Here is an 18,217-nt window from a genome sequence, read left to right as displayed (position 1 = left end):
GATTTGGCCTTTTGATTTAGATTATTCTGTCCTGCTATAAAACAAATTCATCTCCTAGTGTCTGGTGGAAAGCAGACTGAACCAGGTTTTCCTCTAGTATTTTGCCTGTGCTTACCTCCATGCCGTTTCTTTTTTATCTTGACCAACTCCCCAGTCCGATTACAAGCATTACAAGCATAACGATTACAAGCATAACACTATGCTTGAAAATATGGAGAATGATACTCGTGATCTATTGGATTTGCCCCAAACGTAACGCTTTGTATTCAGGGGGATAAGTTAATTGCTTTGCCAATTTTTTAGGAGTGTTACTTTAGTGCCTTGTTGCGAACAGGATGCATGTTTTGGAATATTTTTATTCTGTACAGGCATCCTTTTCACTCTCAATTAGGTTAGTATCGTTGAGTAACTACAATGTTGTTGATCCATCCTCAGTTTTATCCTATCACAGCCATTAAACTGTTTTAAATGTCTCCATTGACCTCATTGTGAAATCCCTGAGCGGTTTACTTCCTTTCTGGCYATTGAGTTAGGAAGGACGCCTYTATTGTTTTAGTAACTGGGTGTATTGATATAGCATCCAAAGTGTAATTGATAATTTCACCATGCTCAAAGGGATATTCAATGTCTGCTTTTTTATTTTTTATTTTTTTAAACCCATCTACCAATAGGTACCCTTCTTTGCAATGCAATAGAAAAGGGTACTATTTAATGAGGGTACTATTTAATGAAGCAGCCAGTTGAGGACTTGTGAGGTGTCTGTTTCTAGACACTCTAATGTACTTGTCCTCTTGCTCAGTTGTGCACCAGGCCGTCCCACTCCACTTTCTATTCTGGTTAGAGACCGTTTGCGCTGTTCTGTGAAGGGAGTACTACACAGCGTTGAGACCGTTTGCGCTGTTCTGTGAAGGGAGTACTACACAGCGTTGTACGAGATCTTCAGGTTCTTGGCAATATCTCACATGGAATAGCCTTAATTTCTGAGAACAATAAAAAGACTAACGAGTTCCAGAAGAAAGTGCTTTGTTTCTGGCCATTTTGAGGCTGTAATCGAACCCACAAATGCTGATGCTCCAGATACTCAACTAGTCTAAGGTCAGTTTTATTGCTTCTTTAATCAGTACAACKGTTTTCAACTCTGCTAACATAATTGCAAAAGGTTTTTCTAATGATCAATTACCTTTTAAAATAATAAACTTGGATTAGCTYACACAACGTGCCATTGGAACACAGGGGTGATGGTTGCTGATAATGGTCCTCTGTACGCSTATGTAGATTCCATTAAAAATCAGCCGTAGTCATTTACAACATTAACAATGTCTACACTGTATTTCTGATCAATTTGATGTTACTTTAATGGACCAAAAATGTGCTTTTCTTTCAAAAACAAGGACATATCTAAGTGACCCCAAAAATGTGAACAGTAGTGTACGTAGATGCATACATACATACAGTTGAAGTCGGAAGTTTACATACATCTTATCCGAATACACTTAACCMCAGTTTTTCACAATTTCTGACATTTAATCCTAGTAAATATTCCCTGTTTTAGGTCAGTTAGGATCACCACTTTATTTTAAGAATGTGAAATGTCAGAATAATAGTAGAGAGAATGATTTATTTCAGCTTTTATTTCTTTCATAACATTCCCAGTGGGTCAGAAGTTTACATACACTCGATTAGTATTTGGTAGCATTGCCTTTAAAATTGTTTAACTTGGGTCAAACATTTTGGGTAGCCTTCCACAAGCTTCCCACAATAAGTTGGGTGAATTTTGGCCCATTACTCCTGACAGAGCTGGTGTAARMGAGTCAGGTTTTAGGCCTCCATGCTTGCACAGGCTTTCTCAGTTCTGCCCACAAATGTTCTATGGGATTGAGGTCYGGGCTTTGTGATGGCCACTCCAATACCATGACTTTGTTGTCCTWAAGCCATTTTGCCACAACTTTGGAGGTATGCTTGGGGTCATTGTCCATTTGGAAGACCCATTTGCYACCAAGCTTTAACTTCCTGACTGATGTCTTGAGATGTTGCTTCAATATATCCACATCATTTTCCTACCTCATGATGCCATCTATTTTGTGAAGTGCACCAGTCCRTCCTGCAGCAAAGCACCCCCACAACATGATGCTGCCACCCCCGTGCTTCACGTTTGGGATGGTGTTCTTCAGATTGCAAGCGCCCCCCTTTTTCCTCCAAACATACAATGGTCATTATGGCCGAACAGTTCTGTTTTTTGTTTCATCAGACCAGAGGACATTTCTCKAAAAAAGTARGATATTTGTCRCCATGTGCAGTTGCAAACCGTAGTCTGGCTTTTTTATGGCCGTTTTGGAGCGGTGGCTTCTTCCTTGCTGAGTGGRATTTCAGGTTATGTCGATATACAGTGGGGAGAACAAGTATTTGATACACTGCTGATTTTGCAGGTTTTCCTACTTACAAAGCATGTAGAGGTCTGTCATTTTTATCATAGGTACACTTCAACTGTGAGAGATGGAATCTAAAAGAAAAATCCAGAAAATCACATTGTATGATTTTTAAGTAATTAATTTGCATTTTATTAAGTGACATAAGTATTTGATACATCAGAAAAGCAGAACTTAATATTTGGTACAGAAACCTTTGTTTGCAATTACAGAGATCATACGTTTCCTGTAGTCCTTGACCAGGTTTGCACACACTGCAGCAGGGATTTTGGCCCACTCCTCCATTACAGACCTTCTCCAGATCCTTCAGGTTTCGGGGCTGTCGCTGGACAATATGGACTTTCAGCTCCCTCCAAAGATTTTCTATTGGGTTCAGGTCTGGAGACTGGCTAGGCCACTCCAGGACCTTGAGATGCGTCTTACGSAGCCACTCCTTAGTTGCCCTGGCTGTGTGTTTCGGGTCGTTGTCATGCTGGACTACCCAGCCACGACCCATCTTCAATGCTCTTACTGAGGGAAGGAGGTTGTTGGCCAAGATCTCGCGATACATGGCCCCATCCATCCTCCCCTCAATACGGTGCAGTCGTCCTGTCCCCTTTGCAGAAAAGCATCCCCAAAGAATMATGTTTCCACCTCCATGCTTCCGCGTTGCGATGGTCATCTTTGAGGTTGTACTCATCCTTCATCCTCCAAACACGGCGAGTGGAGTTTAGACCAAGAAGCTCTATTTTTGTCTCATCAGACCACATGACCTTCTCCCATTCCTCCTCTGGATCATCCAGATGGTCATTGGCAAACTTCAGATGGGCCTGGACATGCGCTGGCTTGAGCAGTGGGACCGTGCGTGCGCTGCAGGATTTTAATCCATGACGGCGTAGTGTGTTACTAATGGTTTTCTTTGAGACTGGTCCCAGCTCTCTTCAGGTCATTGACCAGGTCCTGCCGTGTAGTTCTGGGCTGATCCCTCACCTTCCTCATGATCATTGATGCCCCACGAGGTGAGATCTTGCATGGAGCCCCAGACCGAGGGTGATTGACCGTCATCTTGAACTTCTTCCATTTTCTAATAATTGCGCCAACAGTTGTTGCCTTCTCACCAAGCTGCTTGCCTATTGTCCTGTAGCCCATCCCAGCCTTTTGCAGGTCTACAAGTTTATCCCTGATGTCCTTACACAGCTCTCTGGTCTTGGCCATTGTGGAGAGGTTGGAGTCTGAGTGTGTGACAGGTGCAGTTGATACAGGTAATGAGTGGAGAACAGGAGGCTTATTAAAGAAAAACTAACAGGTCTGTGAGAGCTGGAATTCTTACTAGTTGGTAGGTGATCAAATACTTATGTCACAATTAAATGCAAATTAATTACTTAAAAATCATACAATGTGATTTTCTGGATTTGTTTAGATTCCGTCTCTCACAGTTGAAGTGTATCTCTAATAAAATTACAGACCTCTACATGCTTTGTAAGTAGGAAAACCTGCAAAATCGGCAGTGTATCAAATACTTGTTCTCCCCACTGTAGGTCTCGTTTTACTTGGGATATAGATATTTTGTACCCGTTTCCTCCAGCATCTTCACAAGGTCCTTTGCTGCTGTTCTGGGATTGATTTGCACTTTTGCACCAAAGTACGTTCATCTCTGAGACAGAACACGTCTCCTTCCTGAGCGCATGACGGCTGCTTGGTCCCATGGTGTTATACTTTCGTACTATTGTTTGTACAGATGAACGTGGTACCTTCAGGCATTTGGAAATTTCCCCGAAGGATAAACCAGACATGTGGAGGTCTACAATTTTTTTTCTGAGGTCTTGGCTGATTTATTTTTGATTTTCCCATGATGTCAAGCAAAGGGCACTGCGTTTGAAGGTAGGCCTTGAAAAACATTCACAGTACACACTCCAATTGGCTCAAATTATGTCAATTAGTCTATCAATAGCTTCGAAAGCCATGACATAATTTTCTGGAATTTTCCAACCTGTTTAAAGGCACAGTCAACTTAGTGCATGTAAACTTCTAACCCACTGGAATTGTGATACAGTGAAATAATCTGTAAACAATTGTTGGAAAAATTGCTTGTGTCATGCACAAAGTAGATGTCCTAACCGACTTGCCAAAACTATAGTTTGTTAACAAGAAATTAGAGGAGTTGTTGAAAAACGAGTTTAATGACTCCAACCTAAGTGTATGTAAACTTCCGACTTCAACTGTACATACATAAACAAACAAACATATGTGGATACCCCTTCAAATTAGTGGTTTCAGCTATTTCAGCCACACCTGTTGCTGACAGGTGTATAAAATCGAGCACACAGCCATGCAATCTCCGTAGACCAACTTTGGCAGTAGAATGGCCTTACTGAAGAGCTCAGTGACTTTCAACGTGCACCTTCATAGGATGCCACCATTCCAACATGCCAGTTTGTCAAATTTTGTCCCTGCTAGAACTGCCCCGGGCAGCTGTAAGTGCTATTATTGTGAAGTGGAAATGTCTAAGATCAGCAACGGCTCAGCCGCGAAGTGGTAGGCCACACAAGCTCACAGAACGGGACTGTCGAGTGCTGAAGCGTGTAGCACATAAAAATCGTCTGTCCTCGGTTGCAACACTCTACCAACTTCCAAACTGCCTCTGGAAACAACGTCGGCACAATAACTGTTCGTTCGGAGCTTTATGAAATGGGTTTCCAGGGCCAAGCAGCCTCACACAAGCCTAAGAGCGCAATGCCAAATGTTGGCTGGATCGGTGTAAAGCTTTCCGCCATTGGACTTTGGAGCAGTGGAAATGCGTTCTTTGGAGTGGTGAATCACTCTTCACCATCTGGCAGTCTGACAAACAAATCTGGGTTTGGCAGATGCCAGTAGAATGCTACATGCCTGTATGCATCGTGCCAACTAACATTTGGTGGAAGAGGAATAATGGTCTGGGGCTGTTTTTTCACGGTTCGGGCTAGGCCCCTTAGTTCCAGTGAAGGGAAATCTTAACGCTACAATGTTAACCTCACTAATGCTATTGTTTCGCTGAATTAAGCCTGGGCTATATAAAATTCAAATGTATGTTTTTACGCTATATTCCAAATGCCTGTATCGCAGAATCAAGTTATTTTATTTTCTGTTTTTAATCGCATTTTATTTCCGCTTGTTCTCATTCAGCTTGTCTTTTTGATCTCTTCTTGTTAGCTCATTTTGTGCTGTGCACCTTCCCATTTACACCAGATGTGACTCACCATCTGGATTTGGTCTTGTGTAGCAAAATTTGAAATAGTTTTTTTTTTTTACGTTGTATAAAAGTAGAGCCTCAGCTACAAAATGGTATATCATACACTGCATTTTTAAGAAACAATGGGAAAGTAATTCTCCTTTGAAAGTTATAAAACTTGTTAATTCACTTTTGAGATAATGGCCTTGTAATGTTTTGGTTTCTTGTGAAGAGCTTTTTGTCTACACCCATTCAGCATCGTTCACACCCTCTTAAGCTTGAGCCCAACCCATCTTGTTTCGCTCTCGGAGAGTTCAGAGCGCACTCTTGACGCTCTGMCTGATGATTTAACATGAAAACAGCCTAACCAGCTCTGCTGGCAACAATTTCATTACGCTTTTTTGCCGACGTTTACTGTCACCAGCCATATTCAACGGGTGTTGTACARTTGAGCTTAAGACATGTAGCTAGCTAGCTAGGTAAACAATGAACCTGGCAAGGTCAACAATGTCTTAAGATCACACACCTAACGTTAGCTATCATAGCGCCAAATCATGTTACTACCCTGCATATGAATATGCTGGTAGCTAACCAACCAMGTTCAATATTAGCTAGCTAACATTAGGTTCTAACTAGCGAAGCAAACAGTTCTGGGATACGAATAATAACTTCATACACATGACGTTAGCTAGGGAGTCAGCCAGCTAACGTTAGCTAACAGTACACTTTAGCTTGAAATGAAACCACTTTCTGTCAAAATTAGAAACATGTKATATCTGAATGTAGCTAGCTAGACTATCTTACCTGTACACACATCGTCATGCACGGATGCCATGCCACGATTGCCCTTAGTTTGAAGATGTAATCCGGAGACAGGTGTTTTTGCCATCTCTTTAGCTATCATACTCTGATTTCAAAACMTGATCCTCCAGAAAGTGGAGAGCAACACTTAAGCATCTCCACTACACAATACATWAAAAAAAGYTGCGTTCGACAGGATTACCAACAGACTGACCAGCTAAAATAGACGTCTATATGGCAGACCAATCCGAACTCCCCTCTCGACATGTCCAGCCCACTCATTATCTCAGCCAGTCATGGCTAGTGGGAAGGTTGCTGTTTCTGTGGCTTAACCCTCCACKCTCAAAATTTAACAATTTTATTCATATTTACAGATGGCATACAAGTTTGTTATCAAGGCACATGAAAGTTCACGTGTTCCAGTAGACATTTCTGCCCCKAAAAAGTTTAAATGGCTCTCCTGTGAAGTCGTGACTTGCGTCATTCACCTATTTTCCTGAAACGGATCACATAATGACGGGATGCTCATGTCTCATCCCTAATACTGGGAGTCGTTGTCCTAAAGGCAGGAAGGCTTTGGTTCAAAATACCTCTCGCTTTGCCTCTTTCTCCCAAGCCCCTCCCCCTACCACTCACAACAACAAAGATGAGAGATCACTTCTTCCTCTCTGACAATCGGTTTCAATTCGCTATTTGCATTTGAGAGTTGGTCCAACCGAATCGATCATATGGACACAAAAAAATTACATTTTACTTTAGAGAAGTTAACCTTTCGAACCATGCCCTGTTTGTTTGAAATCATCAAATTTCYAGCAGAGCAGACACTACTAAACAGATGTACCAATGAACATTCATTCTGGAAAATTAATGCTCAYTTTGTCGCGTGCGCATTACGGTAGCACGTAASGCTAGCAGAATTTTTGTGATTGTTATACTAGCTGTTTAGTATGTTTTTATAAATGTGCAATAAGCATAAAACAATTTATAAAAGGAATTGGCAACTCGTTCTGAGAAATAAGGTAGGGCACTTGATTTCAACATCTGAAAAGTGGACAGGCTAGCATGCTGTTCAAACAGTTGGAGATAAGATTGGAACATTGGCAAGCAACATAAGATTGCGTTCAATAATAATAACAACAATTCAACTGTTTTGCCTTGTTAGCTGAATTCAGAGCTGGTGAGATTATACCTACATCCAAGTTGGCTAAACTTGAAATATAAATATTAGCTGGCAACTCACTAGCACATGGGCTTGTGCTTGAGAGATTGTTTGAGACTGGTTTTAATTTTGCTACCTGCTACATCAGTGATTGTGCATGGTTCTGGTGAAATTTGTTACAAAAAGGGCATGTTTATAAAAACAAATGCCAGATCAGTGATTATTGCAACAAAAAAAACAGGTACAACTTTTGATAAAACAGATGTTGTAGTGCTTGTGGAAGGCATATTCAGTCTAGGTATAATTACACAAGCTCTGAATTCGTTATGTATTTCTGACTGTTTTAAATGCAGTGTATTTGACKTTTAATTGTACAACAAAGCTTATTTAGAGAACATAAAAAAAATAAAAAAAAGATATGTCGTGGATCGCCCATAAATGTGAACATTTTTAGTTTTAGGCCATATTGCCCAGCCCTAGGCTGAATGGAGGCAAGTCATTGCAGCAATGTTCCAACATCTAGTGGAAGCCTTCCCAGAAGAGTGGAGGCTGTTATAGCAGCAASGGGGGACCAACTCCGTATTAATGCCCATGATTTTAAAATGAGATGTTCTACTAGAAAGTGTCAACATATTTTTGGTAATGTAGTGTACYTACAGTACACWCATACACTACCGGACTCTCACACTCTGACAAACACCTCACCCTTCAATCCTAACCTCAATAATGCATTACAAGGAACACCAGGGGAAGACTATTGCCCTGGCATCCTATGACACAACCTTACCTCCAAAATGCCTGTTATGCTTTGGAGACACATGAATGAGGCTCAATGAGCCTGTGTCCCTTGATTTCAATCTGATAACCGTATGATATTCAAGATGGGGGGGTTTTAGGAAAACAAAAATAGCAGCCTGCCTTTGTCATATAAGATCAATGTTACTTCATGTATATTCCTTGTGGTATTTCATGTGACTCGTGGGATTTSCCTAGTAGGTCTCCATGTTGCTTTGTTCTTGTTGAAGTGCCAGGGGACAAGCGGTGTCACTGGGTCCAACATTAACGATGTCTCGCTGGCCCAGGGCCAGTAAAACCATGTTGGGCCGGTAACTTTTCAGCACAMTTTTGCATTCCAGTTAAACGTTTACCTGCTCTGTCGCAGTCTACCATTGAAGACTACACATGGAATAGTCATAATATGTCTATTTACCCAATATTATTGGCAGTTCATTCAAGCCCCACCACTCTACCACGAGTCACAACTTCTTGAGCACTCCAGCAGTACGAGTTGATGCCTTCACACAGCACATTTTAATAGCAAAAAGAAGCTCCCATCAATCTACTCGCTGAGTTTATTTATTTTAGTACGTTAGTGGGGGGAAAATGTACAAATTAAACCTTCAATAGTGAACATACTAGCAATATGCTGGCTACTGTTTAAAGTTTGCAAAAYGCTACAAAAAGACACCTATCAGTCATCCTGGCTAGCCTAATATAGCCAGGTCTATCTCATTTGGAACGTAGTTGTTTTAAAGAGCCAGTGTCCTATTTTGGGATGTCAAAAAWYTTCTTAAAATGACARACTTTAGAAACAAAAATTWATGCAATTAATACAATGCTATTCTAAATAATAGCGTTATGACTTATATTGCTAAATTATATTACATAGCTTTTTAATACATAATAATCAAATGTTTCACATTTAATAGTTGAATATAGAGAAAGCATGCCAACCTATAGGCCCTGCATGACCCCAATGCATTTAGAAAATACACAATGTCCGGGCCAGTAGATGACTGTCATCCTTGACATTTAGACTGGCCCTCCTAGACTACATTGTTACGTTTGAGCTCAATGTTTAACGGTTTCAAAAAGTCATTCTTCAACGCCGAACAGAGCCAGTAGCTTCCTGGCTTGTAAAGCAGTGGAGCTGTCTGAGTGCTGGTTGTTCAGTCTGACCACACTGCATCCATGTGTGCGTGTGAAAAGGGGCTTCAGCACAAGGCAGGCAGAGAAAATGTAAGTCACGGGGTCATGAGTAATCCTGAACCACTCAACCATGAGCACCATCTCTCTCTGCCCCTTCCCCCACTCTCCCTCCATGCCACTCACTCCTTTCAATATTACAGCATGGTAACACTAGGCCTATGTATAGTATGTGGAGGATGTATGTCGTAATTGTGCTCCTGATAAACTGCATGAGTGGCACAATTATATTATGCTTCAACCGGCTGGTAGAGTACTGTATGCTAGCGCTGAAGTTACGCAGGTCCAACTGTTACTCAATAAATTKTATTTTATGAATGTCCCCTCAGAGTGAAATCCAATCAGAGGTGCGGCCTTTAATAGCCACGGCATCCGACAGAGCTAGTTTGTCGTTTCTCTAGTGTAMAGCTCGATCAGGATATCCTTATTGTTTAGAAATGCACTGCAGTGCTGTGCACTAAATGTTCATCTGGGGAATGGAGATGAACCATATTTTGAGTCTGAGAAATATTACTCTACCACGTTATCTATGAATGATCATTGAGTGCATCACTGATTTATTCATTAGGCCTATATATCCATATGAAGGCTATACTGTGTACTCTGGACTCAATAACCTGACCCTGGTTACCATGGAGAATGGAGACATTTCCATTGTGCTCTTGAATGTAATTATTGTTGGTCTCCTAACATCAGCTGCCCTGAGTGCTTTCTGATTAAAATGGCTGGTAAGGAGGCCCCTTCTGGTACTCGGCAGAAACTGATTGGCTCTGTGAGGGGAGAAGTAATAGGAGTGTGTATGCTTGCGGTGTGTGTGTATGTGGGAAGTGCCTTGGGCCTCTGTAGTACTCAGGATGAGCGTTGCAGTCAAGCTTGGTAGAAGGATCTTGTTGTGGGGAGGTATGTAGGCAGTTAATTGACCTTTTCACATTTCTGACCGGTCAAACGGTGCTGCACTTAGTAGGTGAGGATGTGTAAGGAGCGGTGGAGAGTTTGTGGCGCTCTGTGTGTTCATGCTCGCCTACATGCGTGTTTACCTGAAATCAGAATGCATGTAAACGCATGGCTAGCGTTCTTGCTAGAGAGAGTACTTTCTGTGGCATGATGCTAGCATGTTGTCACTGAGTTTAGAGAACGAGTAGGACTGCTTGCAGGGCCACACACACACACACACTGATGACCTCCACGTAGCCTGGGTCACGAGCTCTGAGGTCTGCTCTCCGCACAGACCATCTGATTTGCTGTGTGACATGATTCAGGGAAAATAAGAAAAATACTGCCCTGCTTACTGGAAGAAGATTAGTAGGAAAGCACTTTTACGAACCATAGTTCTCTCCTCTAAGCCACGGTCTAGAGTGACGAGTGAACAGAGCTCTACATCCACGGCGCATACACACTCGGCACTGAACGCTTTAAAACACACACACACACACACACACACACACACACACTGCAGATACTCTTTGCTACTTCCTGCGTGTCCCACACCTCTGTATAGGTGCATATGTCAGTTTATCTTCTGTTATGTCACATTGGTGTGTTTGAACCGGCCCGTTCTGCCTCCCCACATGCTCATATCCTCCAAGGAGAGACAATATGAGAGGCTTTAATAAAGGCATGTTCAACTCCGTAGTAAATCCCTCTTAAGCCCTGGACTGCAAAGGAATGGCTCAATAAGAGACTTTGGATAAGGTCCGTTGACTTAACACTGTCAGGTTCTGTACCAAGAGAAAGGTGCCATGTGTTCTGTTTCATTGTAACTGAATCAAGCTCAATGACTTGTTTTATTGTCCCTGCTTGTTTTGTTGCAGTAGAAAGCCTTGGAGATGGTACTGTTCATTTAATAGTTAAATTATGAGATGCAGGTCTTATTCCGGGCTTGTTTTGCAAAGTCAGTTTCATTTCTCTTCTAACACGTGTCACAAATGGCCTGTTGGATGGCCTACTTTTATACCAGGAAGTAAACAAAGGGGATTGTAACAGAGTTGCTACAGGCAGTCCTCCCAGTTGAGGCAAACAACTAACCTTGCAATTTGTGGGAAATGTTGCTTTTAATGTTTCACACTTATGGATTTAGTTCTGTGTCATCAACAGAGATTGAAAATGTAGTTCTCAACAACAGCAGCAGCCCACCCTGCCACATTGTTTGTATTGTCTGGGCTGTGACACAGAGGGGAGAGATGATACTGAATGCTTGAAAGATGCAGCTCATCAGTGACACATCCTTGCCAATGTTCCAATGGCCTCAGAGGGATCTTTACAGGCCAGAGGATTCCCACAATCTCACTCATGGCACCACCAAGAGGGTCCACTCAGTCGGTCTCCCCCCGTAGACCAGCCCAGTGGAGGTGGTTAACAAGGTGCCACAGTAGTAGACCTGATGCCCCATCTGTTCCTGTGAGCAGGGGGCAGTGGCCATGCACCTTTTTTTATATAAAAAAGTTAATCCGTAGCTATCTTTTTAGTACTAGCCTTTAAAAAATATATGTATTTGAATTTATCAGTAGCATTTTCCCCAGATGTTTTGACAATCATATCATAGCCTTGTTTCCCGTAAGCGGAGATGGAGTGTGTCTGTGCAGGACTCTGGATGGGCAGATAGAGAAGACATCAGCTGTTGAAGGGCCTTCCATCATATCAGTCTAAATCAGTGTAATCTCTTTATGTATTTAATTTTTTTAGGTAGACCTAGCATTTATCTGTATTACATATACGCCTATGCTGTAAGTTATGACTTCAAAAATCTATCAGATTTGTCAGTGTCTTTTGGATTGTCTCTGTGGACAGAACAGTTAAAGATTGAGACATCAAAACCTTCTCAGTATTTATGAATCATGTAGCTAGATGTCTCTGTCAGTGTGTGTCCGGTGCTTTGACAGCTTGAAATGACAAGTCCATATACTGTAGCTCAATACTGATAAGTGACTACTCATTCCATTAGCTCTTTAATTGGTTTGACATCTCAGCAAAACTCGATGATTAAAAGTCCAGATAATGTTCACTTCTAGCAGCAGCACAGCCTTGAAACAGAGCCTAATCTGTCAGGCAGACAAAAGTCAGTGTCTGAAAATAAACCTGCTAGCCAGCCAACCTCTAAATATAATAATCATTAAATACTGATCCGAGACATTGAACACGGCCGTATGCAACGGCGTGAGAGCCGCTAGCAAGGACCCATTTGCGCAGGACTGTTTAAACTACAAATGCGGTTGAGTTACACCATGTACAGTAAAATGGGCTTGACTGCCAGTAACTCTAGTCACTTACCAACAGAAGCATCATTTCCTGAAAACTCCTCCCCTCCTCCCTCTGCTCCCCTCCCCCTCCCCTCTGCTCTCTCCCCAGCACCTTAGAGCATTGAGGAACTAGACCACAATCAATATGTCTAAACCTCTATGTAAATACCTGTCAATCCAGCCATAGTAGGAAGTGTATGTTTTTAGGGCAGTGTTTTCTTCCCAGAGCCTACCTGTAGTGTGTGTTGTCCATTTGTGTGTGTTGGTGTGTTCTGATAGGAACTGGTAGGGCTGTCTGCTATTGGGAAACATTCCAGATGTGAGGTGTTTCCACTGCTCCAGCACATGGAAGGATCTGTTGTAAGGGAAAGGTGAATTAGGAGAGTGTGGTATTTCACCCCAGAGCTTTTGGACTCATGTCTTCTATCCTGCCGTTTTGGACTAAACTCTATTCACAGTTGGGACGACCACTTCCCAAGGTACTGCTGTTCTTTAGTTCTTAATGTTGATGTGTGTAAAGCAGGGAGCTTGGTGTCTGGGGTTAACACAAATGTGTATATATGTTAGCTGACTGTTTTAATTTGATTGTTTCTTTTTTTAATCAAATGTTTGTTTGAGCCACGGATTGTCGTGTAGAGGTAATGGAGAATATGTAGTTTAGGTGTTATCTAGTGCATTTCCCAATGCTGTTTTTAGTGTGGTTGTAATTTCTTTGTTTGAACGGGTTATTAAAAAGGATGCTTCCTACTCCTTACACCTCCTTAAAATAGAATAGAAATCTTCTGTACACCTATGACTCAACTATGTTCTGCCTAGCTTGCATCGTGGCCTCATCTGACCTATGTAGAATTTTGTCTAAAAACCTAATCTCTTTTTATTTTTTCCCTGTATTGAAAACAGTAACTCCCTTCAATGTACTCTGAACATTTCATGACTCTAGGACCAAGAAGAGATATTCAAAATAGCTTCTGAGGTTTAATAATTGTGTATTTGTTAATGTGAAAATGTGGCAGTTTTTTTGATTTCCTAAAACTTTTCTGTTTTAGAGATAAGTGGTTTTCATCAGACGGTGACGATTTTCTGAAGGTGTTCAGGGCTCAACAGTGCACACATTTACCTCGGATATGCGCCTAAATAGGAGCACCACTGCGCCTAGAAAAAGATATGATTCTAMCTTTAATATCTCAAGTATATTTAATTGTGCTCCTAAATTTCTTTGTGCGCCAACATTTTTCAACTTAGGCGCACACGTGCATGTTGTTAAATAAACAAATGCAGCGTAGGGCCCAGGTGTTGCCATTTCAGAAATGTATGGGCACTGCTCTTATCAATAAGCAATTGCTGAAATATGTTCTGGTGCTCATTTGATTCTTCACACGTTACTCTTAGACATTGGACGGCTTTATATTCAATATGTCATTTTCAATAAAACGTCATAAGTTCAATTTGGCTGCTGGGGGGCAAGGAGCCCCCTAGCTCCGCTAAAACCATTGACATCTACATCCCAGTTTCAAGGGATTGTTAAATAAATGTTATAACTATTTGGTTTTAATATCATCACCTATTGAGCATAGTCATAACTACACATTTCTGTTTAGTCCATATGAAACAATTGCGCAGATTTGGCTCTATCATCAGAGTGATACAACTAGTAACTGAATGGTTTTCTTGATCTGTAAACACCAATGATCATGTCATTTGAGATATGTGAAGGTACCTATCCATTTGGCATGTAGCTAGCTAAACAAACATAATTTTGCTTACTTCATCAGAGATTAGGCTTTTGGAAAGAGCTTGACATCGGCAAGACCTCGTCCTGGTGAAGTTGACAGTTAGACTTCAGTTATCGGTGTAGATGGCAAGCAAATCATGATGTAGTTTTATTAATTTTTGTTTATTTAGTGATGTGCCTTTGGCAGCAGCTTTAAATAATGTTATTTTTTTTATTTTTTTATTTTTTATTTTTTTTATAAATCTTTGCTTAACTAGGCAAGTCGGTTAAGAACAAATTCTTATTTACAATGATGGCCTAGGAACAGTGGGTTAACTGCCTTGTTCAGGGGCAGAACGACAGATTTTTACTTTGTCAGCTCAGGGATTCAATCTAGCAACCTTTCGGTTACTGGCCCAACACTAACCACTAGGCTACCTGCCGCCCCAATCCCCAGCTAATGGGGATCCATAAAAAATATAAATCAAACTATTTGGATAGAAAGCTAGTTTATCCCCTGAAAGTTTGCTTGTTTTAACTAGCCACCTTGACGTGATCTGTTATTAGCTTGCTAGCAAATTTGACATGGTCCATCAGTCAATGTAGCCTATATCATGTCTGTCAGCAGCAATCGTAATTAAACACTCTTAAAAACAATGTTGAAAAGGGGATCACATTCGCTAACTTCTCTAGGTAGGCCTACATTGGTTTGGGGGGAGAAAGTACATTAGGTCTACTTACCACTATGTTTAGCCAACTGTACAAAGTTTCTACCGGTAGCTTGCAAAGTAAAAATTTTATGCTTTTACATTGAATAATCTGAAATTTGTAGGTCTGACTATGCTATTCAAGAGGTGGTAATATTTAGGGCTGTCCCCGCCCCCAAAAAAATCTTTGTCGACCGAGAGTCGTCTGTTCTTTCGACCAATGGATTGATCGGAAATGTTTAAAGTGTCTTTTCCCATATACAGTGGGGAGAACAAGTATTTGATACACTGCCAACTTTGCAGGTTTTACTACTTACAAAGCATGTAGAGGTCTGTAATTTTTATCATAGGTACACTTCAACTGTGAGAGACGGAATCTAAAACAAAAATCCAGAAAATCATTTGATCACCTACCAACTAGTAAGAATTCTGGCTCACAGACCTGTTAGTTTTTCTTTAATAAGCCCTCCTGTTCTCCACTCGCTACCTGTATAAAAGACACCTGTCCACAAACTCAATCAAACAGACTCCAACCTCTCCACAATGGCCAAGACCAGAGAGCTGTGTAAGGACATCAGGGATAAACTTGTAGACCTGCAAAAGGTTGGGATGGGCTACAGGACAATAGGCACGCAGCTTGGTGAGAAGGCAACAACTGTTGGCGCAAAATGGAAGAAGTTCAAGATGACGGTCAATCACCCTCGGTCTGGGGCTCCATGCAAGATCTCACCTCGTGGGGCATCAATGATCATGAGGAAGGTGAGGGATCAGCCCAGAACTACGCGGCAGGACCTGGTCAATGACCTGAAGAGAGCTGGGACCACAGTCTCAAAGAAAACCATTAATAACACACTACGCCGTCATGGATTAAAATCCTGCAGCGCACGCAAGGTTCCCCTGCTCAAGTCAGCGCATGTCCAGGCCCATCTGAAGTTTGCCAATGACCATCTGGATGATCCAGAGGAGGAATGGGAGAAGGTCATGTGGTCTGATGAGACAAAAATAGAGCTTTTTGGTCTAAACTCCACTCGCCGTGTTTGGAGGAAGAAGAAGGATGAGTACAACCCCAAGAACACCATCCCAACCGTGAAGCATGGAGGTGGAAACCTCATTCTTTGGGGATGCTTTTCTGCAAAGGGGACAGGACGACTGCACCGTATTGAGGGGAGGATGGATGGGGCCATGTATCGTGAGATCTTGGCCAACAACCTCCTTCCCTCAGTAAGAGCATTGAAGATGGGTCGTGGCTGGGTCTTCCAGCATGACAACGACCCGAAACACACAGCCAGGGCAACTAAGGAGTGGCTCKGTAAGAAGCATCTCAAGGTCCTGGAGTGGCCTAGCCAGTCTCCAGACCTGAACCCAATAGAAAATCTTTGGAGGGAGCTGAAAGTCCGTATTGCCCAGCGACAGCCCCGAAACCTGAAGGATCTGGAGAAGGTCTGTATGGAGGAGTGGGCCAAAATCCCTGCTGCAGTGTGTGCAAACCTGGTCAAGAACTACAGGAAACATATGATCTCTGTAATTGCAAACAAATGTTTCTGTACCAAATATATTAAGTTCTGCTTTTCTGATGTATCAAATACTTATGTCATGCAATAAAATGCAAATGAATTACTTAAAAATCATACAATGTGATTCTCTGGATTTTTGTTTTAGATTCCGTCTCTCACAGTTGAAGTGTACCTATGATTAAAAAAAATGACAGACCTCTACATGCTTTGTAAGTAGGAAAACCTGCAAAATCGGCAGTGTATCAAATACTTGTTCTCCCCACTGTATAAACACCCTATGGAAAAATACACTTTAAACATTTCCGATCAATCATTTCCGACACTTTAAACATAAAGTGTTTGAATAAAATCAACTATATGTATGCTACTTTGCCTAATGCTTTAAGCACTACAATTAAACATGAAGACACACAAATGACTAAAGAGTGAGGCAGAGATCAATATAGCCTAACCAGAAGGGGGGAAAAACCTGTTCCCGACCCGCCTCCACCCGCTGCTGCTGGCCTTAGCAGATTCTGCCATTATGTTCCTGAAGTTGCCGGCAATAGGCTACACCAGCGGTCGGCAACCTTTTCCATTTTTTTAGTGCCACGTTATCATACCATTTCTACTGATTTGCTTGCCAGTTATGATTTTCATATGCACATTTTCGTGGAACAGTTTAATTTAATATTTAATAAGGTCTTCATATTTCAAAATCAATGTCATGTGGTTAATCAAAACTAGCTAAATGAAAATTATTCCCATCTAAAAGTAACTTCTATTGCCATTGCCAAATATGTAAAAAATAACCTACATAAAGCCAACAAATGAAAACTTTGCAGCCCGCAGATAGAAAATGTCCTGATTTAAAAATAAATATTCTATAAATCACATTGGCTATGCATGCCCTGTCTGCAAGGAACTTGAAACGTATCAACTTATCTTGGATCCGGTCTGAAGCTGGTGCTAGCAAACTTTCAACATTGTATAAAAATGATGGGCACTCAGTTTCCTACGTCAGTGAGCGCTGTACAGACATATACAGCTGTAGGCTATTTGCGCAAGGGATACGAAGTAATCAGGTAGGCCTTTTTAATGACATTTCCACCAGATCAGAGCTTGACATTTTGTCCCCTTTCATGCTGAGTAGTTATCGAAAGGGAGCGAGCTGGAAATATTTTTCAAATAGGCTACATTGAGGATCTATTGTCATTCTCAATGGGTGTAAAAACGGACTGCTTACTTGCTTTTTGAGGCAAAGAAAACATTGCTTTGAGAAGCTCCACAGTGATGGTGAGTTAAGACAATCAGAAATAGTATCAGATCCCCAAATGGGCGCATTTATAAGCCTACATTTGCGCCCAGGCCAGGTAGCCTAGGCCTAGTTCTATGCGTAATCATATAAAAATGTGCGTGTCCTTACTCAAGATTGACAGGCGTGCTTAAATTGACAATTCGTAAATGGCATGAAATAAACCAGGACTTTTCCCCCTCAGTGTAGCCAAGGT

General features: G+C 41.5%; 1 protein-coding gene across 4 annotated transcripts in view; it reads left to right on the top strand.

Annotated features, from left to right (window-relative positions):
- LOC111976149 (protein strawberry notch homolog 2) overlaps positions 1–18,217 on the top strand; it is a 109,981-nt gene that overhangs the window by 50,529 nt on the left and 41,235 nt on the right. Inside the window, exon 1 of one of the 4 annotated variants that reach the window (XM_024004907.2) lies at positions 12,966–13,274. The exons of the other annotated variants lie outside the window; for them this stretch is intronic. Coding sequence (XP_023860675.1) covers positions 13,212–13,274 — 63 coding nt within the window. The 5' untranslated portion in view covers positions 12,966–13,211. Of the gene's footprint in view, positions 1–12,965; positions 13,275–18,217 lie in introns of those variants that run through there. 4 annotated transcript variants of the gene reach the window in all.

The sequence above is a fragment of the Salvelinus sp. IW2-2015 genome, linkage group LG16, assembly GCF_002910315.2.
Source record: "Salvelinus sp. IW2-2015 linkage group LG16, ASM291031v2, whole genome shotgun sequence".
NCBI lineage: Eukaryota > Metazoa > Chordata > Actinopteri > Salmoniformes > Salmonidae > Salvelinus > Salvelinus sp. IW2-2015.
The sequence above is the reverse complement of the archived record's forward strand: the minus strand, read 5'-3'. Positions and strand labels throughout refer to the sequence as shown.